Source organism: Lathyrus oleraceus, chromosome 7, assembly GCF_024323335.1.
Source record: "Lathyrus oleraceus cultivar Zhongwan6 chromosome 7, CAAS_Psat_ZW6_1.0, whole genome shotgun sequence".
NCBI classification, from domain to species: Eukaryota; Viridiplantae; Streptophyta; class Magnoliopsida; order Fabales; family Fabaceae; genus Lathyrus; species Lathyrus oleraceus.
This window is the reverse complement of record NC_066585.1, coordinates 537,249,505-537,268,162: the sequence shown is the minus strand read 5'-3', so window position 1 is coordinate 537,268,162 and position 18,658 is coordinate 537,249,505. Positions and strand designations below refer to the sequence as shown.

At 33.2% G+C, this 18,658-nt stretch overlaps 2 protein-coding genes across 2 annotated transcripts; one reads left to right on the top strand and one right to left on the bottom strand.

Moving 5' to 3' along the window:
* Nucleotides 1-4,754: 4,754 nt before the first annotated feature.
* Nucleotides 4,755-5,921, bottom strand: LOC127104844 (protein FAR1-RELATED SEQUENCE 6-like). Its single transcript, XM_051041991.1, has one exon. The coding sequence runs from the start codon at nucleotides 5,919-5,921 to the stop codon at nucleotides 4,755-4,757; it is 1,167 nt and encodes a 388-aa protein (XP_050897948.1).
* An 11,039-nt stretch (nucleotides 5,922-16,960) lies between these two features.
* On the top strand, nucleotides 16,961-17,809 carry LOC127107762 (dirigent protein 22). The gene has a single exon (XM_051045085.1). The coding sequence runs from the start codon at nucleotides 17,083-17,085 to the stop codon at nucleotides 17,677-17,679; it is 597 nt and encodes a 198-aa protein (XP_050901042.1). The 5' UTR covers nucleotides 16,961-17,082; the 3' UTR covers nucleotides 17,680-17,809.
* Nucleotides 17,810-18,658: the final 849 nt, after the last annotated feature.

Genomic DNA, 18,658 nt, shown 5'->3' with positions numbered 1-18,658 from the left:
TATAAAAAATAACTGAAATGATATCCTTACATTTTTTTATACACCTACACCGTATAAACATACTGGTCTTTTTGTAATCCATTAATTTAATAGGGGTAAGTTGGTCATTTGTACTTTAGGTTTTAGGGTAACTCAAAAGCACACACATCATTGTAGAGTGTACGCTGAATATTGAAGTTGCTCTCTCAAAAACCAGTTGCGCTCTCCATCTCCATCTCCATCTCGTCACTGCCGCGCGCCGCGTCTCCATCTCATCACCACCGCGCGCCTCGTCTCCATCACGTTACCGCGGCGACTCCATCTCCGTCACCGCTGCGTCTCCGTCACCGCCGCGTCTCCATCTCCATCTCCGTCACTGCCACCGCGTCCTTCTGTCTTCATCTTCTACGTGTCATCTTGTTTGTCTTCATCATCTCCGTCTCAAGGTTAGATGGTTACACTTCCACCATATTAGCACTGGAAATTTAGGGTTAACGCCTTTTAGGATGACATTTACATTGGAACCAGAAACCATGTACAAGATTCCTTTGAAATTTAGGGTTTAGGTTGAGTGATTTATGTGTTTCTTTGGTTTTTAATTCCATAGTTGTAGTACTGATTATGTGTTTTTTTGGTTCTGTTTTGTTATTAGGTGATTTATTGTCGAAACTATGACATCATCAAAAAATGGCGACGAAACTGAAGTAAGTAATAGGCATAGGTTTAAACTTTTATTTTTTTATATATTACTTGCATAGCTGTATCCCGGTGAATTTGAGCAGCATCAATGAAAAGTTAAGAAAAACTCAATGTGTTCACATCGAATGCACCCCATTCAAATGGGCGATGGATATTTCTAACAACTTCTCAATCTCAGGTGGTTTATTATGGGAGTTGGTAAGTAGATGAGATGCACGTAGTAGGGGATTTAAGGTTAGGGATAGAATAGTTCCCTTTACTCCAATTGATGTTTCTTTTGCTCTTGGATTGTCTATTGTTGGTAAGTCTCTAGTAGTAGAAGAAGATCAACAATGTGAAACATTAGATCTATTTAAAGGGGCTGATATAACCATTAACAATATCCGCAAACAACTTCGTTACCATAAGAAAAAATTAGTTAATTTTGTTAGACTTTACGTATTACTTGCATTTGTGGAGTTTTACTTTCCCAAAACAGGGAATAAGGTATTTACGGGATTTGTTAAGCAATTGGATGATTTGGATTCCCTTTATGCCCATAGTTGGGGCATTGTTGTTTATAACTTTGTGGTTTCTAGTTTATGTGAGTCTTCAGTTGTGTTGAAGGAGGGAAAAAACAAGGCACAAAAACATTTAAACGGGTGTGCTGTCATATTGCAGGTAAGTATATTATACTACTTTATAGTTCCATCTTGTGTTTTGAAACTTTAAAACTTTTCAATTTAGAAATTTACAACTCCTAATATTTGTTACAGATTAGGGCATTCAACCACTTATCTTTGGGGAAAGCACCAACTATTTCTAGGTTTAGTTTTCCACGTGTATTGAATTGGCCGGTTATAAGTATGCAGAAGAAAAATATTGAAAAAGCATTTGAAAAAAATATGGTAAGATTTTGTGTGTTTGAATTGAGAAAATTATTTTTTCTATTATTGTGTGTTGATTGACTTTTATTTTGTTAGATAATTGATAGAGTGGTTACAACAGAAGAAGAGTTAAAATATGACATAGTCAATGCTGCTCTGTTTGAACAAGGACAATAGTTTATGGATGTTATTAATTATCATAGATTGGTGGCTGAGAATAAAGATTTTAAAGAGAGGATAGCAGTTCTTGAGTATGAACTGAGGATGATGAAAGAGGCGAGAGTTAACACTCCGTTTGAGGAGGAGGTTGTTCAAGATGATCGACAACTTGTGAACTTTATCACTGAAGATGAAGTAGGAACTTTGGCTGGAGATGTTGGACATAACACTCCATTTAATGATGATGCCAATGTTGCGAAAAATCAATCAAAGTCTAAATCCAACATGGCTACAAGAATGAGGAAGAAACCAAGGAAACGTGGAAAAAGAACCAGACTTAATTTGTAAATCATTAGTGTTGTATTGTAGAATTTGTGTAATATGTATTGTAGAACTTGTACCAATTATGATGTGTTGTAGTGTAATGTTGACAATTTGTGGTTGTATTTTGTTTATGTGCACAATGTCATGATTATGTTATCGTTCATTTTATGGTTAATGTGTTGAGAATGTGTTGAGTATGTTATAGTTCATTATGTTGTTAATATGTTGAGAATGTGTTATAGTGAATATTGTTCCATCAATGTATTAACCAGGTATGATTTAACAATTTCCCTTGTTTTGAAGTCTGGAACTGCATTAACCAACATCATGAAAGGTATTAACCAGGTCTGGGACTGCAATTTCTCTTGTTTTAAAGTCTTAAACTTTCGTTAACCAACTTCATGAAATGTATTAACCAAGTCTAATTTGACAATTTCCCTTGTCTTGAAGTCTGGAACTGCATTAACCAACTTCATGAAAGGTATTAACCAGGTCTGGGTCTGCAATTTCCCTTGTCTTAAAGTCTTGAACATTCATTAACCAACTTCATGAAATGTATTAACCATGTCTGAAAATGCAATTTCCATTGTTTTAAAGTCTGGAACTGCATCAACCGAAGTTAAACTTCCATTAACCAACTTCGTGAAATGTATTAACCAAGTCTGGGACTGCAATTTCCATTGTTTTGAAGTCTGAGACTGCAATTTCCATTGTTTTGAAGTCTGGCACTGCATTAACTGAAATTAAACTTCCATTAACCAACTTTGTGCAATGTATTAACCAAGTCTGGGACTGCAATTTCTCTTATTTTAAAGTCTGGCACTGCACTAACCAAAGTTAAACTTCCATTAACCAACTTAATGCAATGTATTAACCAAGTCTGGGAATGCAATTCTCTTGTTTTAAAGTCTGGCACTACACTAACCGAAGTTAAACTTCCATTAACCAACTTCGTGCAATGTATTAACCAAGTCTGGGACTGCAATTTTTGTTGTTTTAAAGTCTGACACTGCACTAACCGAAGTTAAACTTCCATTAACCAACTTCGTGCAGTGTATTAACCAAGTTTGGGACTGCAATTGCATTAACAAAATATTTTATATATTATATACACCAACAAAGTTCAGTACAATTTGGATTATGACAAAAGTCAATTTACAATACTGCACCATTTACAATTTGGATTAATACAAAATTCAATTTACAAATATTTCAACATCCCACCCGAATATTCCACCTGAATAACCTGCACCACCAAATGTAACTATTGTTAGTGCATGTAATGTTTTGAACTAGATTAAAATAAATGTTTGAACATCATACCATTATGTCAAAAATTTCAAAATAGTATAGATATGTGACAGTCTCCCCAAAATACACATGCCACTAGTCAATAACCAAAAATCCCAAAATCATCATAAATTTGTACAAACTTGAGATGAACCCGTCAAGGTTGTTTCACATGTTGTCAAAAGATCCATGAATGACATACAATTTCCAACCTGTACAATAACATACAAAAATCTAAAATATGACGTACGTAAAATCAAATACATAATAAATTAGTAGTTTAATGAGTACACTTAATTTATCCTCAACATCTACATATGTTTTCCGCAACTCGTACATACGAATCTCTCAAATGGTACATGTGAATTCAAACATTATTTAATACAATCTTATAATGTACCCAAACCACAATACTCGAATCTAAGTAATGCTCTCCATTAACAACCTCAAGAGATGATTCTACACAAATATTACTTCCAAACTGATTTTCCCTTGACCTCTTGGCGATCGTTTCGGCGACAGATGTTTTTCTTTTAGATGGAGGACGACCTTTGCGCTTGACATGTTTTGGACTGTGAATTCTATTACTATTGATTGGATTAAAATCATCATTGAGGTTTTCTTAAATAAGGGAACTATCCTTTGTGGACATATTAGAGCTAAACAAATGTAATGTTTCATGGAGGTCTTCGGTAGTCTCTTCTGACTCAGCAGCTACTTCAGCAACCTCATAAAAATGCTTGCATAATTTGTCAAACTTGTCCATTTGTGGCTTCAACTCTGTTACACCATAACTAGTCTTGATATATGAATGCTTCCTTTTAATGTTTTTCTTCCATCTCGTTAAAACATACTTCTCTGGAAGACTTATAATCCTCTCCTGACTACACACGGATAACACATGCCGACACACAATACCTCTAAACTCAAATAATGAGCATTCACATTTGAAATCGTGGTTTTCCTTATTAAGCACAACTTTTAAGACTCGCTCTTTGCGTATGTCTCCAACTAATATCTCCTCCAACACATGATACGTAGCAAAGCAATCTTCCATGCTATTTAATGAGGCAGAACAATTCATTTTAGATCTGAATTCCACTTGAATTTCCTTGAATTTGGCATTCGTAAACTCACTTTGGAATTGCTTCTCAATGGACGAGTTTGACCCACATGGAATTGTTGTATCCATTGAATTAAAATCAGCTTCAAATTCCTTTTATGCCCGACTTCTAAGAGCATTATCATATTGTTTCACGAATTGATTTAGACTTGTTGTAGAATTGATATATCCATCAAAGAAAGCATGTATACTCTCACTACGTTGCGTAGTTGACATACCAGCCCAAAAATAGACCCTTAACAAAGTTGGTGCCCACCTATGACGCTCAATATATAACCCACCCAACCAATAATTTTCTTGGAGATCAAACTTTTCTATGAACGAACACCATTTTTTTCAAAACTAGTTGTTGTAAATGTATCATAGATGACTTCTTTCATTGCATACTTGATCCTTTTGTATTCACCATATCCACTTAGCTTTTCTGGAATTTTTTTCATTATATGCCATAAACACCACCTATGACGAGTTGTAGGGAAGACTAACTCAATACCATTTTTCATAGCCTTACATTGATCGGTCACAATACCCAAAGGTGCTTTTTCTAGCATACAATGAAGCCATGACTTAAATAACCACACAAAAGAATCCGTGTCTTCACTTGAAAGTAATCCACAACCAAGTAATGTTGATTGACCATGGTGATTCACACCCACGAGTGCAGCAAAAGGCATGTCATACTTGTTTGTCAAGTATGTTGTGTCAAAAGTTACAACATCTCCAAAATATTCGTAAGTGGCTCTACTTCTTGCATCAGCCCAAAATACATTCCTCACATGAAAATCATCATCCAAATCTATGTCATAGAAGAAATCCGTATTTTGTTCCCTCATTTTACAAAAATAATTAATCAAAGCCTTACCATCACCTTCTTTTCCAATTGCACGACACTCTTTGTTAATATAATTCCTCACATCTTTTTCACAAAAGAGAATATTTTCATGTCCTCCTGCATCTTTAACAAGCGATTGAAAAGTCTTGTTGATCCTTACTCCCGCATCATCATTGATTTGGATTGTTCTCCTCACATGTAAGTTCATTTTCTTGTTAGCCTTGAACAATCTTGCTTTTGTAGGGCTAGTCTCATGAGAATGGTTAGATTCAAATTGTGTAATGTACCAAAAACCATCTTGTTTCAATTTAATACAAATCTTGGCAGGACAATTTTTTGCTCTAGATGGTAGTATCTTTAATGTGCATGAAATTTTTGAAATGTTAGACCCCTCTCTTGAACATGAAAGTATTAGATAGTTGACCTCCCCGTCATCTCCTTTTTTCGATGATCTAATCCTCCATCCAAACCCCTTTTTTAAAGCATACTCTTGATAATATGTTTTAACTTTCTCTAGACAAGAAAAACACATCCCGATTGCAGGAACCCAAAATGTATCATCATCATAACCACCACAATCACCGTGATCAACTTCTACATCTTCCCCTTGACTACTACCACATTCTATAAAAATGCTTGAACTGTCCATTCTGACACAAACTGCACAAAAATGTCATTGTTATGTATAATATAAATTTATAACAACGTTGGTTAATAGCATTCACAAGTATGGTTAATGTTGTCTATAACTTGGTTAATAAACTCCCAGACATGTGGATAGGTTTATAACATTGTTTATTACAGAGTTGTTTATTGGTGTGACATAACTTGGTTAATACAGTTCCCAAAGTGGTTAACGAACCAACATGAGTAAATATATGAAATCAAATTGTTTCACAGTAAATAAACATGGTTAACGGTGTGACCAAAGTAGATGAATATTGTTTAGAACATGGTTAATGAGCAAATGTGAATAAACATATGAAATCTATAACAGTAGATTCAAAAGAAGAACATTGATATTATGGAATGAATCTACAAAAATGATATCTAGAAACTTACTGAGTTAAATCTTCATCTTCATCACATAATGATTCTAAATAATTTTCTATTTTTCTTCAAAAACCATGTATGTGATTGGGTAAAGAAAAGAATAGTTGAAGAAGAGATGAGTAGATGGCGCGAAAGAGAAAGAAGAAGAAGAAATGGAAACAGGGACAGCGCAAAAGAGAAAGAAGAAAAAGAAATGGAAACAAAGATGTTGTGTGTATGTGGTTCTAGTTAGGAGAGAGAGTGTCATCATGACTCACATTAAATACCACACATGATATCCTTACAATATGTTATGTTTATTATTTATTATTTTAAATACTATTCTTACACTGTTTATACGGTATAGTGTATGAATCAAGGGTAAGAATAGCAAACCTGAAAAAACAATTATACTACATACGACTTACTCACAACTATTACTATGGCTCCCTTCAAATATTTTTCTTAATTTTGTTGAGTGGTTATTATAATGAAAATTAAGTAAAATGGTGAACAAAAATTTAATTAAAGTGGTTTCATTATTATATTAATTGTGACTAACCGCTCCATTGAGTGTTGTGACTTATACACGTGAATGTGAGATTCATGATTTTTCATGTTTTTCTCTTAAAATTTCATGATGCTCTTAATGCAATTTTGGCTTGGATTTATAAAATTTTATTTAAAGGTGAATCTTTTCACTATAACATATTTGCAGTGACGTCTCTATAACTACTTGGATGCCAAATACAAAATGTTAAACATCAATACTTGGATGCCAAAGTCTAGAAAGCCATATAGAAAAAGAAATAACATTTGTCATGGATGCTTTTACAATAGTATAACTACTAATTATTTATTGCTACAACAGTTCAGCAACAACTCATATGTCATATTTATTTTGATGTAAAACTTTTAGTAGTTGGAGTTCCTTAATGGTGAAACTTTATTGGTTAGACAAAGACATAGTTGAATTTTTAAGGGGGTAAATGTTCATAATTTTCTTCGACAAAATTGTTCATTAGAGAAGTCTTGAAAGTTGTATTCAGATATTGGTGGGAAGTATTTTCCATTGTTGTCTACTTAATCATTACTCTCTCTCTCTCTCTCTCTCTCTCTCTCTCTCTCTCTCTCTCTCTCTCTCTCTCTCTCTCTCTCTCTCTCTCTCTCTCTCTCTTCTCTCTCTCCTCTCTCTCTCTCTCTCTCTCTCTCTCTCTCTCTCTCTCTCCTCTCTCTCTCTCTCTCTCTCTCTCTCTCTCTCCTCTCTCTCTCTCCTCTCTCTCTCTCTCTCTCTCTCTCTCTCTCTCTCTCTCTCTCTCTCTCTCTCTCTCTCTCTCTCTCTCTCTCTCCTCTCTCTCTCTCTCTCTCTCTCTCTCTCTCTCTCTCTCTCTCTCTCTCTCTCTCTCTCTCTCTCTCTCTCTCTTCTCTCTCTCTTCTCTCTCTCTCTCTCTCTCTCTCTCTCTCTCTCTCTCTCTCTCTCTCTCTCTCTCTCTCTCTCTCTCTCTCTCTCTCTCTCTCTCTCTCTCTCTCTCTCTCTCTCTCTCTCTCTCTCTCTCTCTCTCTCTCTCTCTCTCTCTCTCTCTCTCTCTCTCTCTCTCTCTCTCTCTCTCTCTCTCTCTCTCTCTCTCTCTCTCTCTCTCTCTCTCTCTCTCTCTCTCTCTCTCTCTCTCTCTCTCTCTCTCTCTCTCTCTCTCTCTCTCTCTCTCTCTCTCTCTCTCTCTCTCTCTCTCTCTCTCTCTCTCTCTCTCTCTCTCTCTCTCTCTCTCCAAATGAAAGTTCCTGCTCACTCCTATTGAGTATTATACCTTAAATCCCTTTGGATGTGCTTGTTACCTTTGCCTTAAGCCATACAATCAATATAAGTTGGAGTTTCATGCAACTAGATGCGTGTTCTTGGGTTACAGTAACTCACATAAACGATATAAGTGTTTTAACTCACATGAAAGAGTCTTTGTGTAAAGACATTTGGTGTTTAATGAAAATCACTTCCCTTTCAATGATGGATTTCTTGAAACTATAAATCCACTAAAAGCATTAACTTAAGACACTTCTATTTTGGTTCCTTGTATTGCAGGTAATAGTGATCACAACATAATTGAGCCAAATGCTATTGTTGAAAATCCTAATAAAATGGAAGAATGATATTCGTATCAACTTTATGCTATTTTGTTATAAGTAAAGTTAAAATGATAATTGTGATCTACAAGAACTTTAATTATAGTTGAACTTCTGATAGAAACTTCTTAAATTGAAATAAATAATCTGTTCTCATGCTATACAAAAGTCAATTATGATATTAAACAATTATATGGATGTTGCACGAAATGAGAAATAAACAAAAGTATTAGTAACTTTACCTAAATCAAATTGGGTAGGTGCAGTGTAGTCCACAAGTCAACAAAAGACTCCGAAGACTTTGAATTTTTTTTTTTTTTTGTGGCAGGTACTTTTTTCTCTTCAAATAGAAATAATGACTTATAAAAATGAATGTTTTGTTAACTAAATAAATAAATAAACTATTTTTTCTTGTATTTATTGAGTTTTGCTTGTGGTGTGAAAGTAAAGACTTCTATGGCAACTACTAAGGAAGGTTCGATTCGGTGGAACAATAAATCTTAACTACGTGAAGAATAATAAAATAAATAAACGTGATTATGATTAGATTTTTTTCAAAGAAGTTTAGAGAAAGGTGTTGGAAATGATTTTGGGGGAGAAATTATATATTATATTTTTTAATTTTTAAGTATATAAAATAATAAATGTTTTTATTTTTAATATTTATTGCATCTGATCTTGTTAAATCAAAATGAATTTTATTATTAATATTTATTATTTATGTACATCGGATAGGTATTTTATTTTGAATAAGAGTGGAGCTTTAATTTTGCAAACGCTCCCACCGTATAAGTCATGTTAATAGCAACACATTTCAAATAGTGAAGAAGTTTCTGTATAGAGGTATTTGCTTTCGTTGTTTTTATGTTGTCGCCACCGGTCAATTCATCGGAGGGAGGTGAATCTAAGCCTCCAAAACCGTCGTTCTGGAATATTTTAATTGTAGATTAAAGAGCCACTACAGTGAAGGAGATAATGGTTCTGATTGAAAAGGAACTTATAAAAGTCTCTCTTGAAGGAGGAAACTGATTGCTACCAAATGTCACGATGGGTAAGAAGTTTTTTTAGGAATTGTGTAGTCCTTGGAAGTAGGCGCTAGTCATCAAACTCCTTGAATGAAGGATATGTTGAAGAAGACGTGGAAACTTACCGAAGGTTTTGAGATCATGGACGTTGATAATGGTTTCTTTATTGTCATGTGTGAATTGCTCGCTGGTAGGGAGAAAATTGTGTTAGAAGGCCCGTGGATGTTGTTTGACCATTACTTAGTAGTGGCTCGATGGACTCCGGACTTTGCATCTCCTCTCGCAAAGGTAGAGAAGACTCTGGTTTGGATTTTATTTCCATGGCTTAACTTATTGTATTATGATGAAAGTGTCCTTCTTGATTTGACATTTATTGTGGATACTCTTGTTAAGATAGATACTAACACCCTTAATGTAAATAGGGAAAGGATTCCTACAATTTGCATGGAGATTGATCTGACCTTTCCAGTTGTCAGAAAGGTCAATGTTCATGGCCCCTGGTATAACTTGAATTATGAAAGTCTTCATATTATTTGTTCCACTTGTGGCTGTTATGGACATCACACCTTTGATTGCAAGAAAACTATAGATAAAATGACACATTTGGTCGTTCTAACGGTGGCGCAACCAAGATGTCTGTCGAAAAATGATGTTGTCCATGAGCAAAGACTAACAGAACTACATCAGGAAGTGGGCAAAGATAGCTCCAAATTGTAGCAAAAGAATTTTGAGAAATAAATGGAGTTCATGGTGATTGACTGATGGTGCAGAGAAAAAATGCGACAAAATAGTCAGTTATGAACAAGGAAAATCTTTATCCAATAATGTGCCTAAAGATCTGGGGAGTTTTAAAATCAAGGGATTGATGTTCCAAAAAAGGAGTAATCGCTGACAATAAAATTGTTGGATCCAATCAACTTGACGCGGTTTCCAAGAAATAGTGATTTGATAAGAGTGGACCAACCTCAGATATGTATCATCCTGCACACAGAGGAGACCCACACACCAAGGGCAAATATACAATTTTTGAACTGCATATAGTGGGCCTTCTCATAAAATAGCTAACATTTAATTCATTCCTAACACAAAAGAATGTGTCTAGCACTGCTAAATACACATCTATCATTACCATAGTAAATTTGGATTTGGAAACCATCACGTGATACAAAATTCCACCTTTTGAGCTGATAGTAAGTCATGCACTATGGATGAGGGTGATACTCAAGAAGATAAAGTTGTTCATGAAACTCTCATTGAATAGGGTCGGCTACGTAAATTGTCTCATTTTCGAGACTTTCTTTGTCACATCCATCAACTTGACTAGTTATGTTATGTTTCAAAGAAGTCATCGTACTCTCCTGGAATATCCATGAAGCCTTTAACAATAAGGCTAAAAGACACACATTGGTTTTCATAAGACCAAATCTTTCTAGGATAGGGTGGGATATGTGATTAACTACTACGTGGATGTGTGTGGTCAATATGGGGGCATTTGGGTGTTAAAGCGGAATGGTAGTAACATTGTAATCGTCGTGCATGACGTCTTTATGGATACAATTTCTATCAAGCTATCATTGGGAACTTCCTCTTGGTATGTAACTAGAATTTATACTAGTCTCGTATACACTTATCTTCTTAACCTATGCCTCGGCCTCATTGAATGGAAGAACATTATTAATACTCCTTGAACAAAAAGAAGGTAGTTATAATTATTCTATGGCAACTGATTTGTTTAATATCACTGATAAAGGTAATTTAGTTGAAGTAGCAATGATTGATGGAAAATTCACTTGGAATAAGTCTTGTACTAGTAATTGAATGGTTTATCACAAGTTGGATGGACCCTGGTTGACGATGCTTGGCGCATGGCTTTCCCTAATGCATATGTTGAGGTGTTGCATAAATTTAATTTTGATGACAACCTCATAATCTTTAGGTGTGGCATTCCCCTCCAAGACCACGAGCCGCATCATTTTAGGTTTGAGGTAACTTGGATCATTCATCCAGAATACTCTGATGTAGTCTAGACAGGTTGGGGGAAATCCCCATATGGCATTGTAACTTGTCTCCAAAATATGAAGCAAAACATAATATGAGATGATTGACAAGACTGATTTTAAGATAACCACACGACTGTTGATGGATATATATTTATGCTTCTTATTTGACAATATAGTTCTTACTTTATCAATAACTGGTTGCCAAGTCTTCTTTGATATGAGATTTGTGTCTGTCATAATTATAAGAAAATTAACAAAAGTATCTTATATCTTAAAACTTAAAACAATGGTTGCATCTGGAGTCAGTATTGACAAATATTTATCCCAATAGGACAACTCGTCTAAGGTTGACTTTTAAACCTGAAAAATATCTCAAATAAATTTAGATTTGCTATTATGCTCCTAATATTTCCCCACTTTTTTTCTCTAATAACTAAAATATCGTCCACGTATTGGAGATGCAAAATCTCCAATATTAAATCTATATTTAGAGAAAGATGTCTTTTGCTTGTAATGATAAAAGAATCGATATGGACACATATAGGTCAGAACTAGTACCTCTTTACGGGATATATGGCTCTCCATGTTTGGCTGTTACTTTAAATTTCTCAGACATATCATATTGACCCTGTTAACATGTTCGCAGTTCCCTTGCCTTATGGTTCTATAACTTTTGCTTTTCTTCTACTAATGGTGTTACAAATAAGGTATGTGGTCTTAAATTTCAATAATTCTGTAATACTTTTGAGAAAGTCCTTAGTCTTGACGACCAAGCTACACCATAGTAAATTTGAGAAAGATTAAATTAATTGTTTTACGATTCTGTTTATATTTTCCTAACTCTCCTTCCACTTTGAAACTAATTATATGTGTTTCCATATCTCAACTAATATTTTTAACTATTTTTAGACGTAGACACGATACTTGTATCTTATATGACTCTTTTTCGAAATATATTAATTATTTCATCAATCTCTATTTATAAATATTTTTAAAAAATGATAAACTAATTGATGTGTGTAATTTGTGTTATTAGTACAAAATTAACAATGGTGTGGAAACTTATTAAATATCGACTTTTTTATTTAAAGATAAATTGATAATATTAATACAAGCATGTTTGTAAGATTTGTCAAGAGTTTAATATTTAAAAATAAATAAATATTTAAAATTGGTTATGTAATTATAGAGAGAGAAGGGGAATATTTTGTGATAAAGAAATATATATGCATTTGGTAACCTACTAAACTAAAACCGACAAGAGATGTAGAAGGCATGTGTACCACAAAGACTTGAGTGCCTTTTTCCATGTCCGTTCGATTACGGTCCTGCCGGCCTTGGAAAGAAAGAAAGCAATGTCATGCATGCGAGTGAGTCAATGAAATGATTCAACCATGAACCAATAACCACGCCACACCCACTCACCCACTTACAGCCATGGAATCAACTCATATTCTGTGTTTTTTACAGAAAATTATTTAGCATCCTCATTTATGTTATATATATATATATATATATATATATATATATATATATATATATATATATATATATATATATATATATATATATATATATATATATATATATATATATATATATATATATATATATATTATATAATATATATATATATATATATATATATATATATATATATATATATATATATATATATATATATATATATATATATATATATATATATATATATATATATATATATATATATATATATATATATTATTTTGATAAGAAAAAGATTATATTAGATGGAGTACAAGGAGTGCCGAATCCAATAAAAAATAAGAACAAGATAAAACTATAACCAAAATAGTAGTAAAAATAAAAAATTAATCAAAATAAAAATTAGGATTCTCACATCAATCCAATAAAAAATTCACCTTTTTGAAGTTGTTTAGCTACGAAGCTCCCTAACATAATTCACGAGCAACTCCTTCTCTTAATCAATCTCAACACCCAACCACTCACAAGTCCTCCTCCAAATGAGTTTAGATTTCTCATAGTTGAAAAAAAGATGATTAAAATCTTCAATTTCGTGAGAACAAAGCAGACAAAATAAATTATGAATATCTTGAATAACTCCTCGCTTTGCAAGCTCAACCTTAGTCAAGCAAAAGTCTCCACCCAAGAATTAATATCTTGCTAGGAACTTTAGTCTTCCATAAAGACTCTAAATCTCTCTTAAGATCCTCATGAAACACCAAACTCATGTTACACAAATGTTGAATCCGCTGGTAGCTTGATTTAATCGTGAAATAAATTGCATTTTCCCCCAAACAAACTCATCCATTTGTCCCTAAAGTAGATGGAACTTAAACAAAACTTGCAGCATCTTTTGCAATCGCTCTATGTCTGTCAACAACGTCACAAGCAACAACTGTAGTAACTTCCATCGCAAGTGGTATCCGTCCAAACCCTGCAATCCGCCACTTTCCAAACCAGAACTCCAATCACGAACAGAGAATGATATTGCTCATGAAACATAGTCGGATCCAACCAACAGTGGTTCCAAAAGTCTATGTTATTTTCGTCACCAAGTTTAGAGGAAATTGCTAATGAAAACCACAAAACTTGGTCATCCTTTAAAGGTTCTCCCACCAAACAAATGTCTCTCCACCACAATGGCGATGATGAGTGACAATGAGACGAAGAATCACTCAACATCGCTTTGATAAAATATCCATATCTGCAAGAAAGAAAGTTAGTCCAAAACTATTTTTCCTCTGAAAGAATTCTCCACTTCCACTTATTCAGCCAAATTAAAAAGTCCACAATGCTTAACTCCCAGAACTCCTTCTTTTTCTGGCAAACAAATATTCGTCTAACTAACCCAACTTATACGTTTGGTATCTTCAGAACCTCCCCATGAAAAAATTCTTTCTATCCGAATAATCTCTTTAATAATAGAACTTTGAGCTTTGTAGAATGAGAAAAGAAAAATCAACATGTTTGCCAAAATTGCACTCAAAAGAGTCACCCTGCCTCCAATAGATAAGTTTACATTTTGCCACCCCGCAAGCCTCCGTCTCATCTTATGAATCAAGGGCCGCCACATCTTCCTATGCCTCAGATTTACACTTATAGGAATGCCCAAAAACACCAACAAGGAAGTTCCAATATCACAATCCAAAAAAGATGAAGTTGCTTGGACCACTTCCACAAGAAGATTGTAACAATGAATTTTGCTTTTGAACAAATTAACCCTAAGTCCCTAAACAAGCTTGAATCCCCTAAGTAGAGCCTTGATGCTCCAGAAATTATTCCACGAGTCATCCCTTATTAGGACTATATCATCCGTAAATTACAAAAGCTCAAAATGGTTCTCATTGTCAACTCGGAATCCTTGATATTCGCCTATACAATTAGCCTTTGCCATCATCCCTACAAGACCTTGAGCCACTAACAAGAAAAGAAAAGGGGAGAGAGGACCCCATTGACTAAGACCTTTAGGAACCAAGATATCTTTAGTTGGGCTACCATTCACCAAAATAGACAAAGAACAACTAAAGACTAAACCTTTCATCCATCCTAATCACTTTTATATATATATATATATATATATATATATATATATATATATATATATATATATATATATATATATATATATATATATATATATATATATATATATATATATATATATATATATATATATGAGAACTTACTCTAGAGTAAGTTTTTTTAGTTTACTCCAAATCATAGTCTTTAAATTGAATCCAATCTAATGAATTGGTAGGTAATCTATTTTGGATGAAATTGGATGAATTGGTAGGTCGTCTCTTTTAAATTGAACCAAAATTTATGAGTTAGAATTTAGCCTTACACACGAAACAATGGTAAATGAATCCCCTCAAAACAACACATCAACAAAACCTATGAACATTAGTAGAACCAATCGACACAATGAAAATCAACCACGACCTCCAGAATGCAACTGTTCTGAAAGCAACCATATCCAAGCCAACCATTTGATCTAGGAAAAGAATAACACAATCTACCCTAACAAATCAAATTGAGGGAAGATTGGAAGGCATCTAAAAGCCTAAGAGAGGTAGTTGACCACCCAACGAAAAAGCAACAACTTTCTAAGGAGGCTAACTACTCCAAATTTTAGCCATAACATTAATAATCCGATCAAAGAGGATATGAGCTTAAAAGTATATCACATAGAAAAGACTCACTCCATAACAACTTCCCAAACCCAAGCATCCTCTCAACAAAATCAAATTACTCAACAACTTTTCCTCCCAAAATAAAACACAATACCTCCATTTAAAATCCCAAACTCACATCCCATCAACCCCGAAGACCACAATCTACCCAACCATTTGAAATTGCTGCTCTAAAATTAGAAATAACCCCCCTAAAAGACACATAGAGGTGTAGAATCCTTCTACACTTCCTAACAAATACGTGTTTTCCCATCCCCAAGGATCTTCCAACCCCAATAATAAATTTTACTACTTTCAAAGGAGTCCATTAGTTCAACTTTTAGCCATAACATTAATAATTCTATTAGGTCTTGGCCCATCCTCATTGGACAAAGAGGATATGAGCTTTAAAATCATATCACACAGAAAGTGTGTCATCCACAACAACCTTCCAAACCCAAACATCTTCTCGACCTTGGATAAATGAACTAACCAACAACAAAACCAAAATATTCACAGTTATTCCTCCAAAACCAACACACCATGTTTCCATTTAAAATCCCAAACTCACACCCAATCAACCCAATACCCCATTTTCCTAACCATCTAAAACTGCTCCTCTAAAATTGGAAATAACCTCCCAAAAGACACTCATATATTTTCTCCCTCAGACTCCCATTGATCAAGACAGATCGAATATTGCAAATGTGATAGATATAATTAATTTTAAATTTGAATTAATTTTAAAATAATTAAATATAAAAATAAGTTATTAAATAATTAAATAATAAATAACGTACGCTAAACAAAAACTTCGAGACATGGTTGTGTTTTTTTAAAAATTATTTTCTTATAGTTTTAAATAACTTCCTTTTTTTTAAGTAATATATATATATATATATATATATATATATATATATATATATATATATATATATATATATATATATATATATATATATATATATATATATATATATATATATATATATATATATATATATATATATATATATATATATATATATATATATATATATAAATAAAGAAAAATATTTGATTGCATGATTGTACGACATCTCGAATATTCACAATTTTAGCAACTTGATTATTAGACAAACATAATATTTATAAAAAAATTATATGAAGTAAAAGTTTTAAAAAAAAATTACAAACACAAATAACATGGTTAAATATGATTTTCATGATGTTATTTAGATATTTCAAAATGACATAGAAAAAGAAAAATAATACTTTTCCTACATTCTACTCCACTAGTATTTTTTATGTTAACTTTCCCTTTTAATTTCCACATTTGTTGTCTTTATAAACAAGACAAACTTCTCACGATCATTTCACTTCATCATCCACCTTCCATTATTATCATATTCTCTCCTCTCCTCCACTACTTTACCTTCTCCACACTTAACATCACAAAAAATCTCATAAACCCAACCACAATGCATTCCCAACATTTCCTCACTTTCTTCTTCTTCCTTCTCCTCTCCTCCACCACCCTCACTTCTTCAACACCATCATCACAAAACGACGACACTTTCGATTTCGCTCGTCCTATAGATCGCAAGTTGTTAGGCCTAAACAAGAAGGAAAAGCTAAGTCAATTTAGATTCTATTGGCATGACATTTTGAGTGGAAAAAACCCATCTTCAATCACGGTTGTTCCACCACCATTGAAACTAAACACAACCACTGCTTTTGGTTCAGTTCGCATGATTGATAACCCTTTAACATTAGGACCAGAATTGAGTTCCAAACTTGTTGGAAAAGCTCAAGGCTTCTATGCATCTGCTTCACAGGTTGAACTTGGATTTCTTATGGCTATGAATTTAGCTTTCATTGAAGGAAAGTATAATGGAAGTACTATTACTATCTTGGGGAAGAATCCTGCTATGAATAAGGTGAGAGAGATGCCTGTTGTTGGTGGGAGTGGACTCTTCAGATTCGCCAGAGGCTATGCTCAAGCTAATACTCATTGGATTGATTACAAATCTGGAGATGCTTGTGTTGAGTACAATGTTTATGTTTTTCACTATTGAGTTGTTAATTATTGTTGTTGTTCATGTTATGTTTATTTTAGTATTTATGTTTGTTTGTATGTGAACTTTTAATTCAATATTGATATATTCATCTAAGAATCTACCAACTATTCAAAGGTAGAATTATTAACATGTTCTTACATATTTAATGACACAAGTTAAGGTACTCAATATTAAAAAATCTTTTTTTTTATAAGTTTTATATTTTATTTTTTAAAAATTAAAAGTGTTGTTTTCTCACTACAAACATTTTGTTTTAACTAATACCCTTAACACACGTTATCAAAACTCATATTTTATAAATAAGTATGTAAAAATTCTAATAAGTTAGTCATAACTTGGTCTATAAATTATAGTATAAGAGAAAAATGAGTGGTGTATAAGATTTTTGCATACTTATTAAAAAATGTAAATTTTATTTAAAATATTAACATCTTTACTTAATTAAGGTTATTAATGGGTTGGAAGTAACCTATATAGTAATAATAAAAAAACATGTTTGAAAAATATTAATAATTTCTAGTTTGAAAATGAATGATATTTATTTTAAAATAAACTTTATTTGTTCGACATTCGTTTTAAATGGATGGAGTATTAATTTATATATAGTTAATTACATTAAAAAAATCTGTTCCGCTTAGGAATCATAAATAAATACACTTGAATAACGAATGATTTTGAACAATGACTTTGATCTCCTACTATATAGTGGCGCGAGGTGGATCTACATGGTTATCACTCCAACGTCCAAGTCAATTTAAGATTCAAGAGGAGTATATTAAAAATGGAGATCATAAATTGTACTTTTCTCTTAGCCTGTGAACTGATTTTATACCTTGGGTTAAGTGGAGTGGAATTGAGATGAATTGGGCTTCGGTTACATGGGCCTTTAGCCGGTCAAAAACAGTTGTCCCCAAGACTTTGGCGATCATTAAAGAAGTCAGGGGAAACCTTAAATATCATTCATTGGTCTTTACGA

What these genes read in the sequence shown, in the direction of transcription:
- LOC127104844 (XM_051041991.1), bottom strand. Translation starts at nt 5,921, where the DNA reads ATGGACAGTTCAAGCATTTTTATAGAATGTGGTAGTAGTCAAGGGGAA.
- LOC127107762 (XM_051045085.1), top strand. Translation starts at nt 17,083, where the DNA reads ATGCATTCCCAACATTTCCTCACTTTCTTCTTCTTCCTTCTCCTCTCC.